The 18,129-nt window shown below is 42.2% G+C and overlaps 1 protein-coding gene across 2 annotated transcripts in view; it reads left to right on the top strand.

Annotated features, from left to right (window-relative positions):
• Window positions 1–15,643, top strand: part of SPART (spartin) — a 343,637-nt gene extending 327,994 nt beyond the window's left edge. The window contains exons 8-9 of one of the 2 annotated variants that reach the window (XM_078657185.1): window positions 1,144–1,258; window positions 13,564–15,643. In XM_078657185.1, the coding sequence (XP_078513311.1) occupies window positions 1,144–1,234 (91 nt within the window). In that variant the 3' untranslated portion in view covers window positions 1,235–1,258; window positions 13,564–15,643. The remainder of the gene's footprint in view (window positions 1–1,143; window positions 1,259–13,563) is intronic. The other variant, XM_078657184.1, reaches the window with a different exon arrangement.
• Window positions 15,644–18,129: the final 2,486 nt, after the last annotated feature.

Here is an 18,129-nt window from a genome sequence, read left to right as displayed (position 1 = left end):
CGTATTGCAAGTTGAACTGGATATATTCAACTTTCTTAAATAATGCAATAATTGCACAGCAGAAGTCCAGTCACACCCAAGGGAACAACCTATGCCACTGACACTTAACAACATATTTCTCAGAGGATAAGTTTCATCCATTATTCCTTGTAAATCTACTGGTTAGCTACTATCTCTAGAAGAACAGGCTGAAGAGAGTGTACCTTGCTGTAGGTTAAGACTCACGCGGCACCTTACTGATGAGACCCGTAAGACAGGAATACATTTGCTGCTGTTTTTTGTTCTAGTGCAGTGCAGCATTGATGTTGTAGTGCTCTTTCGGCACATTTAAACATTTATTTGAAAGTAAGGCACAATCCAGTAAAATGAGGGACTGGAAGACTACATGGGAAATTCCCATTGGTTAAAAGGGGCCATCCTGTGTAGAGGAAAAATCAGTGTGCTAAATCCAGTCTTGTATTGGTAGTAATCCCCAACAATAGGCATTCTAGGATGTTCCATTCCTAGATGCCTACTTGGGTTTTAGTTGCCTCAAACCTTTGTCCATCGCCTGTTGTTTTTCTCAATGAGTCTACTTAAATGAGGGAATGATTTTGATTTGGTTGTCTCATTATTCCTTGCTAATTGCCAAAAAGAGCCATATGTTGTAGACAACTGTTTTAATTTCAGGATTGATTAATGAGCCCCTATTTACTATCTGCGTTTGATGAGCCCAAGCTTTTTATTTTTAAGCACTAAGCTAATTTTTAAAATCTTTCTTCAGAAATTGAATCTGGTGTTAAACATCTTAAAGAATTCTTTATTTAGTTTCTTTTGGTTGCTTTACTTAATACTGGTGGGCTGGTAAAAGATGTGACTATGAGGGTACATGAGAATCAGCCTTGCCTCATTGATGTGCCTCGTACATCTGTTTGTTTGCAAGAGCTAGTTTTTATTTCTGTGGCCACATGCCGTTGATCAATACATTTCCAATATATGCAAGGATGTTTAAAAAAAGATACATTAATCTTAAAAATAATCTTAGAAAATAACATTGCCGGTAGGTATCTTAATTTGTTTTTTAACATTTTTGCTAAGGTTAAATATCATCACGGTACATAGATACATCATACATCATGTCTAGCATTTCTGCTTTGATTTCAGATATGGAAGACAACCTGAAGATCATCATCCAACAAACCATCCAACAAAAAGCAATAATAGTGTTGAAATCCCTGACTCTCATTTTGAATGACCTTTCGTAGAAAGGAATGCTCAAGTACATCAATCACTCAATAGCCTCCCCACTGCTTAATCAAACTTCCCCTGCTTGCCAATTCTCCCTGCTGCCACCTAATAGCACCCTGGTTGAAACAAACTGTGTTTTTGTCAGGCTGGGTTTAGAGGTGTGCCCCTTGTGTCCCCTGCTTAGTTGCTTTGTGGCTATTTTCACGAGACTCCTTAAATCCTTATGTTCTCCAGGTTGGTCTTTAGAGGTCCTGGGGGTTATTGCAATTAATGATCATTATTAATTTATAATTATTTAACGCTGACCTAATCAGAATGGCTGTACACATATCTACATGTGCCGTGGGCATAACTGAATTAATTTGATTGTTAATTGAATTATTGCCCACATCTTATGTGGTAATGTGTTTGTACACTGGTTTGCTTGTTGGTGCTTTAAAAAAAATGTAGTGTAGTCCTGGCTGAATTAATTCTGGCAAAACTCTGATTATTTGGAAAGTGACAAAATCATTTGTATTTGATTACTTGACATAATTAGACATTTTTAATGTTACCCTAATTATCTTCAAATACATATAAGTTTATTTGAGGGTTTAAGCATCAGATGGAGGTTCTAATATTCCTTTAAGGGGATAAATGGTAATGTATGAAAGTTGTTGAAAGTATTTATTGAAAGGTTTTTCATTTCTGGAGTTTTAAAGACTTGGGAGCAACAGATTAAGAAAGTAGCAAAAGTCACAAAGGAAGAAGTGGAGTACACATTTTGACGTTGGTTTGAAGGTTCCAAACAGATTTCACTAGTTAGTCAAACAAATTTTTAAGATTAAGATTTTTAAACACGTTTTGGTATACTTTGAGAAAAGCTTAAAAACCTTATTTACAGATATAAAAATATTTGAATAGTTCACAAAAAAAAAAAGTGACGTATGATTTGTACAAACATTAGAAAAGCAGAGAACGTTGTCCCCCCATAAGAACCAAATGGGAAGCAAAAGACAAGAAAAGAAAAATGTTGTTCCCCCCCATAGCTTAGATGTACTTATCATTCAGCAAGTTTACATGAAAACTCCAGAAGACACTCATTTACCTTGTGTTTAACAGTCACATATTCAAATACTGAATACTGTTCACAACTGCAACCTATTTACGTTCTCTTACAGAATATGCTTTGAGGAATAGTCCAGGTCATCAAAACCATTGTATACTACATATGATTTTTTTCCCCCTCCCGCTCCTAATTGTTAGCTGATACTAAATTGATCTCTGCCATGGCCCATTTCATCCTTTGTGTGATTCATTAACTGTACACAGGCTTGCTGCATTCTACCAGTAAATAGCAAAAACATGTTTTGTTTTTGTTAAAAAGTTTCCCAGTTGCAAAGCATCGAAGTGCGATTCTTCTCACTTCGGAAAATCCTTAGCAGTGTAATGTCTATTATGTGTTCTGCTAAATAGTACACAAGCACTCTCTGGAACTCTTGCAGGTTTGTACATGACTAAATGGGCAATAAAAGAAGCAGAGACCACACAGTTCATTGGTTACTTAAAGGATTTGATATATTAATTGAAGAGGTAATGATGCTTGATGGAGCCATCTAAAATTTACTAATATAAATTGAGCATTACTAAACACCTCACTTGTTATAGTACAGGCTCTGTTTTTCATATTTCTAAATTGGAACTCCATTGTTCTCCCATTTACTCTTGCCACATCTTTGTAATCCGCCTGTCTTCATCACACAATACTACTAGCATATGATTAATCCTGTATGTGACCTAGATAGGCCAATTCTCCTCAGTTGAGTTTGAGTTTGAAGCATATGGTTGAACTAATATCCAAAGCAAATCAACAACCAGGTCTTGTGACTCTGAGATCAACCAGTGCAGTATGTGCTGCATCTTCCCAGTTGATAATGTGGTTCTAGGGAGGTATCCCTATGCTAACTGGTATGGGTATTTTAGAGATGTACTGTCTAACATTTGTCCCATTCAGCTTTGATTAAGCAGCAACATTAGTCATTTACTTTCCTCAGTATGTGTATTGGCACAATTTGAAAGTCTTTCAATGTCCCAGCCACTAGGACCATTTTACCCAGAGCCTCTCTACTATCACGAGCATGTGTAATTTAAGCCAGACCTCCACTATCCCCGCCAAACACTCACAAGCTTTATTAAAGTTACCATAAAATACTTGCTTCTTGTGAGAGTTAATCTGAATCACATACGACTGAAAGGTACATCAGGAAACAGTAAGGACTCCTTGCTAAGCAGATTGAAATCTGCCCTAGATTGAAATCAGCCCTACATAACAGCGATATCACTATTTTCTCAAGTTAATATGGAGTGCATTTATAAATCCAAATTCTCCAATCTTCTCTTACCTAGTGTGGAGACACACATTGTCAGACTCCAGAAAATGCACGAGTCTGGCCCCTGACTTTCATACCGTTTGTCTGAACATTTCTTCCTTAATTGGGTAGGGAGGCATCACAGTTTTTTGCTGTAGCCTATCCCTCCCACCTTCCCACCAGTGGTCTGTTTATTTTAATTCTCATTAACAATCCTGTAACAGCTGTTAGAACTAGCCAGTATATCATGCCTACACCAGATACATTGATCACCGCCTCCCTCTAGCACCAATCGGTACTAAATGCTTTCTACACAACAAGACCAACTATATGATTCTACGAAATAAGAGAAGTCTGAGGTTATGCATCAATATTGCCTCCTTCTTGGTCTCTGTGCAAGGATTTAGGTGCACATAGAGCTTTCAAAAAGACCCTGCAATAATTTGCTGCCATTGTTCACTGATAGTGTTCATTTTCACTTCCTTCGCCATTTCTTGGACTGAGCAAATCTAATGTAAATACAACACAAATGAAGGGTGACAACTGTGTGACAAAGTCAGACTGCACGCAAAATGCGGATGGCCAAATACCTGTTTGTTTATGTTAAACAGTAAGGAAGAAACATCCCAGCCACCATCTGAGTCCGCTTTCAACTGAATCACATGTTCGTTCAACATCCGATGAATCATTACATCATAGCGATCTACAAGGAGGTTCCGTAGAGATTCCACACATCATCCTTCCACCTTCTAAAAAAATAAACACTTTGAAATGGAAAGCAATATAAGTACACATAAACCTTAAACTAAATTAAACTTTAATATATTATAGAAAGGATAGACATTCTTTAGCTCGTGAAGTGTTTCCTGGATCATTCCACAGTATTTCATGAATCTTGGTGGAACAATCACCCTGCCACTTCTCCTGAGCTCTATTTTAACATCTTTGTTTATATTTCTATACCCCTTACCACCAACAGTACCACGTTCCATCACTGCAGTTCTGTTCAAATTCCATATGCTTTTGTCTTCCAGTCTTGCAGCATTATGAAACGGAGTAATCACTTTTTGTGGTGAGAAAATTTTCGGGCTCTCTATCATATCTTTGAGAATATTTTACCCTCACAATATCACCCACATTTACTCTAGTATATGTTGAGTGTTTCTTTTTAGTATTTTTTTCGTGTTGCGTTTTCTTCACCTATCCACCACCAGCACCAGGGGAGCACCCATATTCTTATGATTCATCCACGACGTATGCATCAAAGAACTGGGTTTTCTGCCCCTAAAAAGTTCTAACGGCACACTAACCGTGATGGAGTGCTGTTGAGCGATATATTTCAACTCTTTCAAGAATTTCTTTTTTCTAGTCTTCATTTTGTGTTCTAACAATTTGCATGGATTCCTTCAAAACTCTATTGACTCTCTCCACCTAATCATTGGATTTGGGATGGTAAAGAGAACAGTCTTGTGTTTGATACCGCTGAGACAAAAATTCCTCCATCTCTCTAGAGACTAATTGCATACCATTGTCCGTAAGAATACAATCTTGAAATCCCTACCTGCCTAATATTTCTATAAGAAAAGCAATTACATTGAATGTCTCTATATTTTGTGTAATGTATATTTCTGTCCAACGTGAGAACATGTCAATCAGCACCATCACAATTAATTGACCACTTCTATTAGTAATAGGCCCCAAAATATCGATAGCCTCTTCTTGCCATGCTTTCTCTGGTGAATCTCTCACCGCCTTGAGCTGCACTCCTTGTCATGCGACATGCAATTGTGACAATCTCTGATTGCTCGCTCAACCTGAGTATCAGACCCTGGCCGTGAGAAATGTAAGCTAATTCTTTGGTTTTAGAGATTCCTACATGGCCCTGATGATCCATTTCCATTTAAATTAATTTTCCTCTGACACAACTGGGGGGAATTAATTTTTTGTACCTCTCCACAACAAATCTTGCAACAACAGTTCATTACTCACATTACAGTATTGTAATCTGTCATCACTCAATCCTACTTCATGGACCATGTTACTCGTCTTAATTCATGGTGCCTTCAGTATCTTCACACACTGTGAAATCATCAAATTCCGACTCATCATCCTCATCATTAGTATCCGTTTGTGTCTTATCCAATACCAGCCATGAGGAACAGTCAGCCGCCTTATTCTCCACCTCAGGGATGTACCCAAGCTTCAAATCATAATCTTGTAGCGCAACAACCCATTTACTAATTCTGCTTGGTGCCTAATGATTTGTATGAAAAGTTTTCCTCCAGCATCACAGATTTAATTAAATGATCAGTCATGATCGGGCCATCTGCAACCTCAACTGTTGAATCCACCCATTGGGAAGAGTCCCTTTTCATCCTTGAGCCGTGCCATCGAGTCAAGTACAACTTTCAGGTGACTTCAGTGCCAGGACAATTGCAGTACCACGTAATGCTTCAGGAGTAGAACCCTTTTCTGCCATTCTTATGACAGCAAAGGACAGCATTTCCATTAAAAATCTTTAATAATGCGGACTATAACCCTTCCATTAATAGTTAATAAATGAATCCTAGGCAAAAGGCAAAGTTGCCCATAAAAAACTAAAGAGGGGGAATCAAACAATCTGCTTTGCTGCCGTCGCCTACCCTTTGGCTCCTGTCTGTTCCGAGAGCTGGGAAGATTCCAACCGGCACGAAACAACACTTCCCGAGACCACTGATACCGCTACCGGTCCTTCCCCGCCGCCGCAGCCTTCCATTCAGAGCGCGTCCGCTGTGGGGGGGGGCCGAGGGGAGCTGGGAACTACATCAACCAAGCTCCCTTGCGGCCCTGCTGAGGGACAATACGCGCCAGGAAGTGCTTTAAATCGCACGTCACACCCTTACCCCCCCCCCCCCCCCCCGTGCGTCGCGGGAGTGCGCGGGCAGCGCCTGGCGAAGCCCCGGCAAAGGGCGGGCCCTCTACGGCCGGAGGAGGCTGGGCTGGGCCACCCCCCTAACTTTTTGCCAACGGACTGTTGGGAGGACATCATACTTATGGCAAGATATTACTGATAATTTCATAAAACTCCGTGCCCCTAAAAGTTTTCGGTGATATTTCTGGCTTTTTAAGCCAGAAAGATACACTCTCTACTTGGTGAGAAAATCCCTTAAATCAGACAAGCACTGATTATCAAATAATGAGAAAGGTGACCAAAATTGCTAAGATGCCTACGCTACGTTCTAACACCAGACAGAAGACCGCCATACCACAGCCCCTACCTACACTCACAGCAATAGACAAGATGTTGCAACAAACTATATCGGCAGTAGCTACGGCAATTGTCAACACTGAAAGAAGGCTCTCACTACCACTAACTATAACTATCCAAGATCTAGGAGAGGATCTTTCAGCTGCTGCAACAGATGTCCCGGACATAAGTTTCTGCTTTACGTCTTCTTATGCGGATCTCCCCTGTGCACAGGCACCCACAGGGACCCCTAGAGTTGCTGAGGACATTCTTATAGATTCAAATCCCCCGCCCGCTATAGAAAAGCCGAGATCAAACAATACAGGCCCGAGAAGGTTTAAAGAAACCTCAGTAAACAACAAAAAAAGGGGAAAAATCATACTGTAAATCATAACCTGGTGACACCAATACCTAATACCACACCAGGTTTACCCTGTTGGGTGGCAAATATGGTAGCCGACTTAAAGGCAGGATTGAAAGAAACTATCATTACTCACATCCAACCCCTGATGTCAAAGATTGACAGACTAACCTCTATAATAAACAATAGGGGGGGTAGGAATGTCAAAGCCGGCGGTTCCAGCTGGAACTCCAGTTTCGGCCGAGCAGGAAAGGGTTACACCAAATCACACACATAAGGATAAGGTAGCACCAGTTGTAAATCCCTCTACAAAAAATTCTAAGATGGGTACACAAATTACTACTGTAAAAAACACCAGAGCTCCCTTATCCTCTTGCCCCACCATTACTACCCCTCAGGCTCATATTAACCAGGGAGTGGGAAACCCTACAGCTGTAAATGGGAAAATAGGTCCTAACCTGAAGGAGAGTAATAATGCGACCAAAAATATCCTGCCTAAAAATGTATCAGAGAAAACAGGCCCAGCTCGCTTCCATACTATAAATCTCCCCCTGGAAGCCCTGCCCTTCGTTGTAGTATTAACGGGGGTTCCTCCCCTAAAGGAAGGGAAAATAGAAAACCATTTTGAGTTAAAAAATAAGTGTGTGCAATAGCTACGGGTGAATAGGCCGTTACCCCCAAATATCTCTGGGGAAATACTTGCCGTCAGAAGAGGGGAGTGGATTGGGAAAGGAGTAAAAACGATAGCAGGAGATATCATAACAATAAACTTTAGGGACACCTCTGCAGTGAACTACATATGTAATGCCCCTCCAAGCAGTACAAACACCCAAATATATCCACTGCACCTATCCTACTTCTATTCCACGACACCTCAGAGACCAGTGTATACAAATAGTGTTCATGCCAGTAGGGTTTATCATCATGACCTCCAGAATAGAGTGCAACAGTGGCAAGCACCTTGGCAGGGTTTACCTGTATACGATCCTGCTTTCCCACTGCATGCCCATTGGAATAGGTTCTGTGTATTGGACGAGGTGGACTGACTCGCCTGTGACGTAATTCGTACACCACAATCTGCTAGGGGATTATTTGGTGAAGGGTCTATAGGGCTGGGAAATATAACATCTACCACCTCAGAAGAAAGCAGCAGCAGGGGAGTCAGTAAGAAGGATGTCCCAGAGCAACAAGGGGGGACACAGCGCACAGAGCTTAAGGCATGCAGAAAAGTTAAGAGGGTTACATCATCCCCAGATATACTAGTAAGGCCAAATGCAGAAAATATAGTTGCCCCAATATTAGCTGGGGAGGATAGGAAAACTCGCTCACCAGGGGACGGAGCAAACATGTTGGTCAGTCAGGACGGTCTCAGAGTTATATCCTGGAATATAGCAGGTTTGGCGGCTAAATATGATTGCCAGGAATGGAGACAGTATATTACCAGCTTCCACATTATATGTCTGCAGGAGACTTGGTTGATTGATCCCAATCAGTACATCATAGAGGGATTTAAATGCTTTCCAGTTCCCGCTGTAAGGTCCTCATCCGGGAGAGCCATTGGAGGACTACTAATATATGTAGACCTCCGCATACAAGGGGTATGGTTTAACCACAACTGGAACTCAAAAAACATAAAGGCAATAGGCTGCCACTCCAAAGGGACCAATATTTCATTGGTAAATTGGTATAATGCGGTAGGCACAAATAGTTGAGGAAACGTAATAAAAGAATTGGATTCCCGCCTAGATGCGCAGTTATCAACTAAGGTAGCAGGCGCCCCGCGCGTCATTCTCACAGGGGATTTTAATTGTCACCTCTGTGAGAATTTGAGACCATTAAATAAGGACTGGTCGCGGTGCACAGTGGCAAAAGGACCACACTTTGCACACTCCGTAGAGGGGTGGGAAATAGACAAAGGGACAAAAAGGCACAATTTGGTGCATACAATGGACTTGATCGAGTTAGGCAGTAGTGGGGAACCTAACCCAACTTTTAAGGGCAGAGGCTGCCACTCATACATAGATTGTATCATGGTTTCTCCCACACTTAGAAACTGGATCAGCAGTATGGTAATTGAAATTAGCCTTTTTAGTGATCACAACCCCTTGGTTGTGGAACTAAAATGTCTAAATTGCAAGAAACCATTGAGCAGAGTAGATGCAACAGAAAAGGTGGTATATCAGGGGAGGAGGCTTAGGTGGGCCAAGATAGACGGAGATAAATTCTATAAGAGTCTCGTAACAGCAGGGCTAAATGCTATAAATGTATGCCTTGATCAAAACAACGAGGGAGTGATGGTGGTCAGCGCATTTGAAGAAATAGCACGTCTTGTCGACGGCCTATTAAAGACCTCTAAAAGAAGCAAAACAGTCACCACAACTCGTTGGTTCGACCAAGATTGTATCAAGGCACATAAAGATCGTAAACATAGTCTAAAACAGTGCCCTAGGGACACCTCCAGAATAGCCCTTTGTAGATCGAAATATAAAAAGGCCCTGAAATCCCGTAAAGAAAGCCTTCAAATACAAGCCTGGGAGGACCTAAGGGAGGCGGCAGAAAGAGGAGATATGTCTGGGTTCTGGAAAGTCATAAACAAACCGTGCTTCCAGGACCCAAGCACACCACAAATACTGAATACCATCTTACCAGAACAATGGCATAGCCACTTCCAGAGTTTGTATAACCATACAGGGAAAACAACCCATGATGAAGGGCAGAGGTCAAAACTGACTGCACGGCTAGATTTCTCTAGGGGAGAAGTGGAATCGGCTATCTTAGGGTTAACTAAAAATAAAGCACCCGGACCTGACGGTATACCCCCTGATCTTTATCTGAGTAATATGGAGCTGTGGGCTCCCATTCTCACGAGGGTCTTGAACGAGGCAGTTGTGGCAGGGCTGCCCCGCTCTTGGTCCTCGGCGACAATTGTACCACTCTATAAAAAAGGGAATCGGGATGACCCCCAATGTTATCGCCCCATATCTTTAATTGACGTGACGGCGAAGGTGTTGGGCCGTGCCATTTTAAATCGTCTACAAGATTGGGCAGAGGATAACCAGATACTTACAGATATACAATACGGGTTCAGGGAGGGAAGATCAACCACCGATCAGTGTCTGAACTTAATGCCTCTTGACGGCCAAGTACACTATTGCCAGTAAGGGGGCTATCTACCTGGGGTTTATGGACCTTTCCGCTGCCTTCGACCGCGTAAACAGAGAAAAATTATGGGCATTGATGATAAGCCTGGGGGTGGAACAAGAGCTAGTTGACACCCTGAAGGCCCTACATTGGAATACATCAGCAACGGTCCGTTATAACCAAGACGGAAGTAAGACAGAACCATTCCTATGTACGAGCGGAGTGCGGCAGGGCTGCATTTTAGCGCCATTCTTATTTTCCTTATATATCAATAACCTGGACAAGGAACTATCCAAACTGAGGGGCCGATTAGGATGGCGGACGGACTTGCGTCCGTCCGCCATCCCAGAGGTGGAGGGACCGTCCGCATGGGCTGCGGCGGTCCCTCCGTGCAAATTAGGATGTGACCGCCACCCTGGCGGTCACATCCTGGATATTTAACATTGCGGCGGGTGCTGCTTCAAGCTGCACCCGCCGCAATGTCAAAAGTGCATGTTTAACATTTACATGCACAAAGCGGCAGGCACCGCGCGGTGCCTGCCGCTTTGTGCATGTAAATACAGGGGGGTACCATAGGTACCCCCCATGTGCACCCCCCACCCGCCTACACCCTGGGGGCCCGCAACGGGCCCCCAAAATCAAAAGTACAAAAGCATGTTTACAAATGCATCCTAATTTGGCTGGCGGTGTCTGATAGACACTGCCAGCCAAATGAGAGCTTTTCCGCCGCGGTTGTAATCCGACCGCGGCGGAAAAGCAGCGGACGGAAACCAAGACCCACCAGCCATCGTAATGCGGCGGTGGGTCTTTGGTGACTCCGCAGAGGATTTTCCGCCTCCTCCCGGCCGGAGGTGGCTTCCGCCGGCCCGGAGGAGGCGGAAAATCCTCCATCCTAATCGGCCCCTGAGCGTGGATTCCCCTCAAATAGGCCATCGCCCAGTGCCCGTCCTGCTTTACGCGGACGACGCGGTGTTGTTAGCCCGAACACCGCTGGGGCTCCAGAAGCTGATCGATGGATTTGTCAACTTCATGGCCATACTTGACCTGTCAGCTAATCTGGAAAAAGCCTATGTTATGTCAGTTGGGACAAGACCAAAAAGGAAATTTGTATATAGGATAGGCTCCCACAAAATAGGCCAGGTCCAGTCTTTTTCCTACTTAGACGTTTTATTTGATGAGCAATTAGATTTTAAATCCCTGTTTGAAAAACACGCGGCAAAATTGGTGGCGTCATCAGGGGCCATAATGGGTTACGGGAGAAGACTGGGCAGATGGTCGCCGGAGCAAGTACTTAACCTGTACAGGTCAATATGCTGCGCTAAAGCAGCCTATGGGTCAGAAGTGTGGGGTTTCACAAATAAGCATTTGCACCAGATTCAGGTGGAGGAAAATACGTTTTTTAAAAGGATACTGAAAGTGCCACAGAGTACTCCATCTTATATTTTACATGAAGAACTGGGAGAGCCCTACATTGAAGCCCGAATAAAGATCAGGCCGCTCCTGGCTTGGATCAAAATCTGGACTAATCCAGAGGCTGGCCTCAGCAGGCAAATCATTAAAGACTGTCTGAATCGTGACAGAGGGGGCCATATCCCCTGGATAAAGTATGTAAAAGATTCCCTGGATGCAATCGGTTGCAAAAACTTTTTCACCGCACCCGAAACCCTAAATGCCCAGAACAAGACGTCAAAAAACTGTTCGGTGAATGGACATCTACAAGTAGGGCTGTCACGGAAAAGCGTAAACCTACAGTTCTGTCCTACAGCTTATTGAAAAAGGAACACGGAATGGAACCATATCTAGCTGTGATGTACAATGCACAGGACAGATTTTATATGACCCGTTTTAGACTTAATATGCTACACCACCTACTCTCTGTCCCTTCTGGATTTACTCTATCACTGGAGTTGAAGGGTACCTGCGGCTGCGACAGTAGGTCTCCGAAGGATACCCTTCACTTTGTACTGTTATGCTCATTCTACTCAGCCCCCAGACGTAAGTTTTTAGTGGGGATTCTTAAAAAAGCCAAATTTAGACAGGCAAAAGCAGCTCTACTGTTTTTACAGGAAGCCTCAGATGCTCACACATTGTTTTGTATAGTAAGTTTTATTAAGGTGGCTATGAGGTTAAGGAATACAAGAGAAGTAAATGATTGTAATGCCCTGTAATTAGAGACTGATAGCAGAATTTTTTTTCACATGAACTCAATGCCCTTCCTCTTCTCTTAATCATCTTAATGTGGTTTTTAAATGTTTTTAAATGTACTTTTTATGTATGTACTTGTATGGTATCTTTTTAAGTGCCGAATAAAGATATTTGATTTGATTTGAACTAATGAGGAGGATCCTTATGGCAACTATCAAAGGATACCTTATATGGATCCTAGGTTTGTTCTTCACTATTTTCGGGTGAGTCAGGAAAGTAACATCAATGAGTCTGAGAGGACACAGCAACCCACATTTCACCCTGCTCTGCAGAAATGGCCGTGCCACACAGTAAAACAGGTCACCTCCTCCACTAAGCACTCTAAGGTCCCACAGCTAGGAGGTGCGCAGTGTTGTTAGACCATATAGCGTCCCAGCAAACTAACTAAACATGTTTGAAATGCCTCATCAGTTTATTAAACGTTTAAGCTATCTATAAACTTCTGTATAACTTTTGAAGCAGCCAAGATGGCAGGTTAAAAAAGCCCATGCTGCATCACTCAATACCTACTTTATATTCGAGGACCACCTTATATGTATCTGAAGTGTCTACTTCATACCAGCTGCTTTGACATTGAAAGGCTTCTTATCCATTTAGTTTTCCAGACTGGGTGTTTTGTTGTGTGCCTGGCTTTTTGTGAAGCAGAGTGGAAGTTTCTGGCATGGGAAATTGGTCCGGCTATACAGCTTCATTTTCTAGAGAGGCTGCAGGGAATGATGCAACATGAGTCACAGGCTCGCCTAAAATTGAGTTGCATTGCACAGAGTTCTGGTACAGTTGGCAAAAGCACGTCTGTTGTTTCGATCTTGATCATTAGTGGTTTCAGCAGCTGCAGAATTAGGCGGGGGAATAGTTTTAACTAAGAATTAATCATGTACAGGAATTGAAATTCAATGATTTGTCAACAATAATTCCACATTGTTTGATTCTGGGTGAGTGATTCTGGTCAAAGCGAATTGAAAGGCTAATCTCACTTGATTAACTGCTATTGTTATGCTTTTTTTTTTTAATTAATTACAATCGTACGACAACAAATTCTTATTATTTTTGTAAAGGTACGGAGGAGACGCAGCTCGTGCTACAGACAATGCAGTTAATTCTGCCATTAATGTTGGGGTGACAGCATTCAATATCGACCACCTTGGTATAAAGGCTGTTGTGAAGAAAACTGCCAAGGAAACGGGGCATGCAATTTTAGATAAGTACCAGATACAGGAGAAGCCAGAGAAAAAAGATGGTCCGCCCTGAAGCTCCATGAATTCTCTACCAAAAGCCTTAAACTGATTATTTCTGTGTGCGAGTTGTATATCAAACAGCTGCTAATGTTCTTCTATTCCTTGTCCCTTGCTGTACAGACAGTATTACCCTTTTGAGAAATGAGTCTGCGAACAAGCTGGAGGATAAGAAAAAAGAATTCAAAATTAAAATGTTTTCAGGCTTATCAAATGATGAGACTGCAGCAGTGTTATAGTGTCATGCAAATGAAAAATACAAAAGCTTTCAAAAACACATATTGCCTTCTTTCGCAATAAGGCTTTTGAGGTAATGGAGGATGCCGAGAAAAATGGATGGGGACATTGGTAGATTTAAGAGAGCTCTTGTCGGCACAGTTCCCACAGAAAAAAAGAGGTACATTCTTGTTGGATTTTGCTTTTAAAACGTCTCGGGCAATGTATTCCACATGAGAACGATATTAAACACATTACTAATGTGGCAGCAGTCAGTAAGTCTGGCATGGTATTCGAGTTAATCAAGAAACCTGCAGCAGTAATGTAAACATTTTCTAAGCCTGAATTGAAAGTAAGTCATTTTATGGACCGTGTAAAACACCCTTCCTACCAACAATGCAATGCTTAATCATTTTAATCCAGCTTGTGTGTCTTACCTACAAACGATTTTAAGCACATTGCTGGTGCAGTATTTAGAAAGAGTATGTAACTGGAAACATGACCATTCCTTGTTTGACTCACATATTTATTTTTAATTCTTCGTGTTGGTGATTTGTGAAGACATTCTTGCCTAAAAATGGATTTGATGGCATCAGCATTTATTTTTTTAAAAAGGCCAGAAGTAGAACATGCAAATATAGAACTTATTTTGAGAAGTGGTATCCGTTTTCTTAAAGAGAATTTTTTTTCTAAACTGCTGTTGGTTTGTTTTTAACCCCTTGTATTAGCGCTCATTGTCTTTATGAATCATTTTTATTGTAGCATCTAATCTAATCAGAAAGGTTCTGAAACTATCTGAAACCGTTTGATCTTATGAGTATGAGGAAAAAAAGAATAGGATGTTTGTAGGCGTATCCCCCATCCAACATTGGGTTTTAACAATATTGTGCTGATATGGTTATGGTTCACCTTTTAGTAGCTCACAATTGTGTTAATATATTCTAGTTAAAAAGTTCTGATTTATCACACTCTGTAGCTATTGAAAGCTGTTGTAACCTAGTTATGTTCACTCCAAGTAAGCAAATGATAATGCTATGTAATGTGGACAGTGAGAAGACCGTGTGTGCTTTACACGTTTGGTATTTGGTAGTGAGTACTCTCGCAGCACCTGGTAGGGTGCACTGATACTCACTTTTTACATGCTAAAATGTACTCATCATTCAGGTCTGACAATAGCCGCACACCCTACCTTCACTCATTTGTCGCACAGGCACACTTCACATTTCAACTAGGATATCCATGGTATGCATCCTTTTCATACTGGTTAGTTGCGACTCTGAGCACCTCATACTGTATCTAGGGCAGTTCAGGTTTACACAGCCTTACAACTCTGACACTCATTTGTGACTGGGAAAGAAAATGTCCCTTTCATAGGGGCACGATGCATTTAACTCATTGTGGTGCACACTAACACCCCATACGTAATTTTACACTACACATCTCCTGCAGTCCAAATACGTCACAGAAGGCTTCATGAAAGGATACATGTCACACGACTCAGTAATAAATTGTGCCCAGGAACACGCCTCATCTATGGACAGCAGCAAACATCACGTTTTCACTTATGAACAAGTAATAAGGAAAGGTCTTTGTCCTGGATTTTGTCTCTGAATCTTTAAAAAGTGGAACATTAAACAACGGTTTGCTTAAAACACATTTAATAAAAGTAAACCTGTCTATACAGACATTTTCTTGTGCAGCTCATGGTCAATTGTATTTATTTATTTATTTTTGTGGGGGGGTTTAATCGCTCCAAGTCCATTTAAACCGAAATGTACATTTAAATTTTTCGCTTTTTTAAAACAAAACGGGGAACCGCCTGCAACTGGCATATACTGGTCGCATTGTCGCAGTTAAAATGACAGTGCTCCTGCGCACTTTTAATCTTCCCGCTGAAGCCAACACCCCCATCTTGCGCACTTTGCTAGTCGCCATTAACCAGTTCATCTGGAATGGCAGGAAGCCACGCCTCCACCACCAACAACTGTCTCGTGCAAAAGCAGATGGAGGCCTGGGACTTCCCCTGATCACGCAATACTTTCAGGTTACACAACTTCGCTACATCATAGAGTGGAATCGCCCCCTTTCGGAAAAACATTGGTCTTTAATGAACCAACAGTCGTTGGTGTTAATATATGCCGAGAGGTCTGGCTGCCTCGCAAGCATAGGGCTGTATTCATCCCATGTGACCATCACTACATTGAAAATATGGGACTCAGTACCCCTTAAACACAGATTGACTACGTTCCCCTCCCAATGACGCCGATTATTGACAATCCTGACTTTTCTCCAGGGTACAACTCGGACGTTTTTAGCCAATGGGGCGAAAGGGGCTGTAAACAAGTGGGCTTGCTTTTTGCCCCTTCTGGGTTATCCCTTTTGATCGACTTAAGCAGGACTGCTCTCTTCTTTCATCAGATGTTTTCCATTATTTACAGCTGAAACACTGAGTGACTTCCCCGAACTATACCCCTGGTTTCCTCCCGTCCCCTCAGCAACTTTGAGAAATGGCTGATCCGTCAAGATGGTGATGAGCACCTTATTACTGAACTCCATGCTCTACTCTCTGACAGTGGCTCTGCTCAGAAATTTAAGGGCCGATTACGCTGCAAGGAAGAACTAGGGCGCTCCCTCAAGAAATGGAATGACATTTTCTACAGGTTACATCACACAGCACACAAAATGGCCAGTACAGAGTCTGCCTACAAGGTATCTCACACCTGCACTTATACATAGGTGGAATAAGGGATGGTCGGAAAATGCTAGCAGGTCTGTGGACAAACTGGCTCTCTCCTTCACCTCATGTGGGTTTTGTCCCAAATTTGCCAGGTTCTGGTAAGAGGTTTTGAACAATACTGACCTAGCATTTCATACTGCTATACACCTATTCCCTGCCTATACTATCTAAGGGTTACCCAATCCCCTGACACTTCCACTATGATCGATGTGGGTTAGGCAAATGGCTTTAGCATTAAGCGCTGCACTCCAAGTAGTCCTATTCGCACTGGGGATAGAGAAAATCGTCTCATGGTTACACAAATTATGGGTTACCCTGGCGAAGGAACATATATCACTCATGGTTGAGGACAGGGTGGCTGTCTATCCAGACTTGGAGTCCCCTTTTATCTGGATCCTTACTGTAGAGTTCAGGGAAGTAACCTGCCTGAAATACTTGCAGATATTACACTTGCTCTCCCGAGAAGATATGGAGGTTACATAGGCCCTGGCCCTTTTAAGCATATCCCAGTTGTGCGGGAGAAGGTGGGTGAATATGATGCAGAGGAATTGAGAGGGGGTGAGTGGGTAATGTTGATTTGTGTTCTTATTCTTTTCTCCCTCACTCTATTGCTTTAATGTGAAGTGTACAGTGCCGGCAACCGGGTTGGAGGCTTTGAGATGTGTACTATCTTTTACAATACAATGACGCTGCCGGCCAATGGTTTTAGGCAGAAAACTGTGTCACTAAACTGCGGACTTCAACAAATAGAACTGTTCCATAAAAACAAAAAGGAAAATTGTGGCCACTGATATATGGGCTGCAAGTACTGAGTGACAACAAAAACGTCACCGTTAAGAAATCCAGGCGAAACCAGCCTTCCCATAAGGCAGTGCAGCATCAGGGAGGCAGTGTGATTTTTAAGGAAATATAGTCATAGTTCAAGGATTGATACAACTTGAATGTTCTGCTCATGCTTTTGGAAAACAAGGTAGGAGAGTTGTTAATGGATACTACCCATGTCAAGGAACAAGGATTATACATAAGTAATTATCCTTCTTTTTTATAGGAGTCTCTATCCATATCAATAGAACAAAGTAGTAAATTAAAAATTGCTCTGCCACAGAGATGGACCAAAATACTTAGGTGGAAAAATATGCCCTCTTGTTTTCATTTGTCTGAAGAAGGATAGATATTGCAAAGATTCACAAAGCAAAGGGTTTCAAGGCCAGGTGAACTGCCCTTAATTTCAGGTAACCATCTGCCCTGAACTGAGTGGTTTCCCATATGAGCTACCCAATTTCCAGTGAGGTGCCAGTTGCTATTGATATTGGGCCAGATGCTTCTGGAAAGTGATCCAGTGCAGTATTTGGAATCTGTTGCACCACCTGGATAAAGACTGGCTGGTTGTGGTGAATGTATCATTTTTTTCTTCTTTTTCCCAAGCCTTTCACTGA

Source organism: Lissotriton helveticus, chromosome 8, assembly GCF_964261635.1.
Source record: "Lissotriton helveticus chromosome 8, aLisHel1.1, whole genome shotgun sequence".
NCBI classification, from domain to species: Eukaryota; Metazoa; Chordata; class Amphibia; order Caudata; family Salamandridae; genus Lissotriton; species Lissotriton helveticus.
The sequence above is the reverse complement of the archived record's forward strand: the minus strand, read 5'-3'. Positions and strand labels throughout refer to the sequence as shown.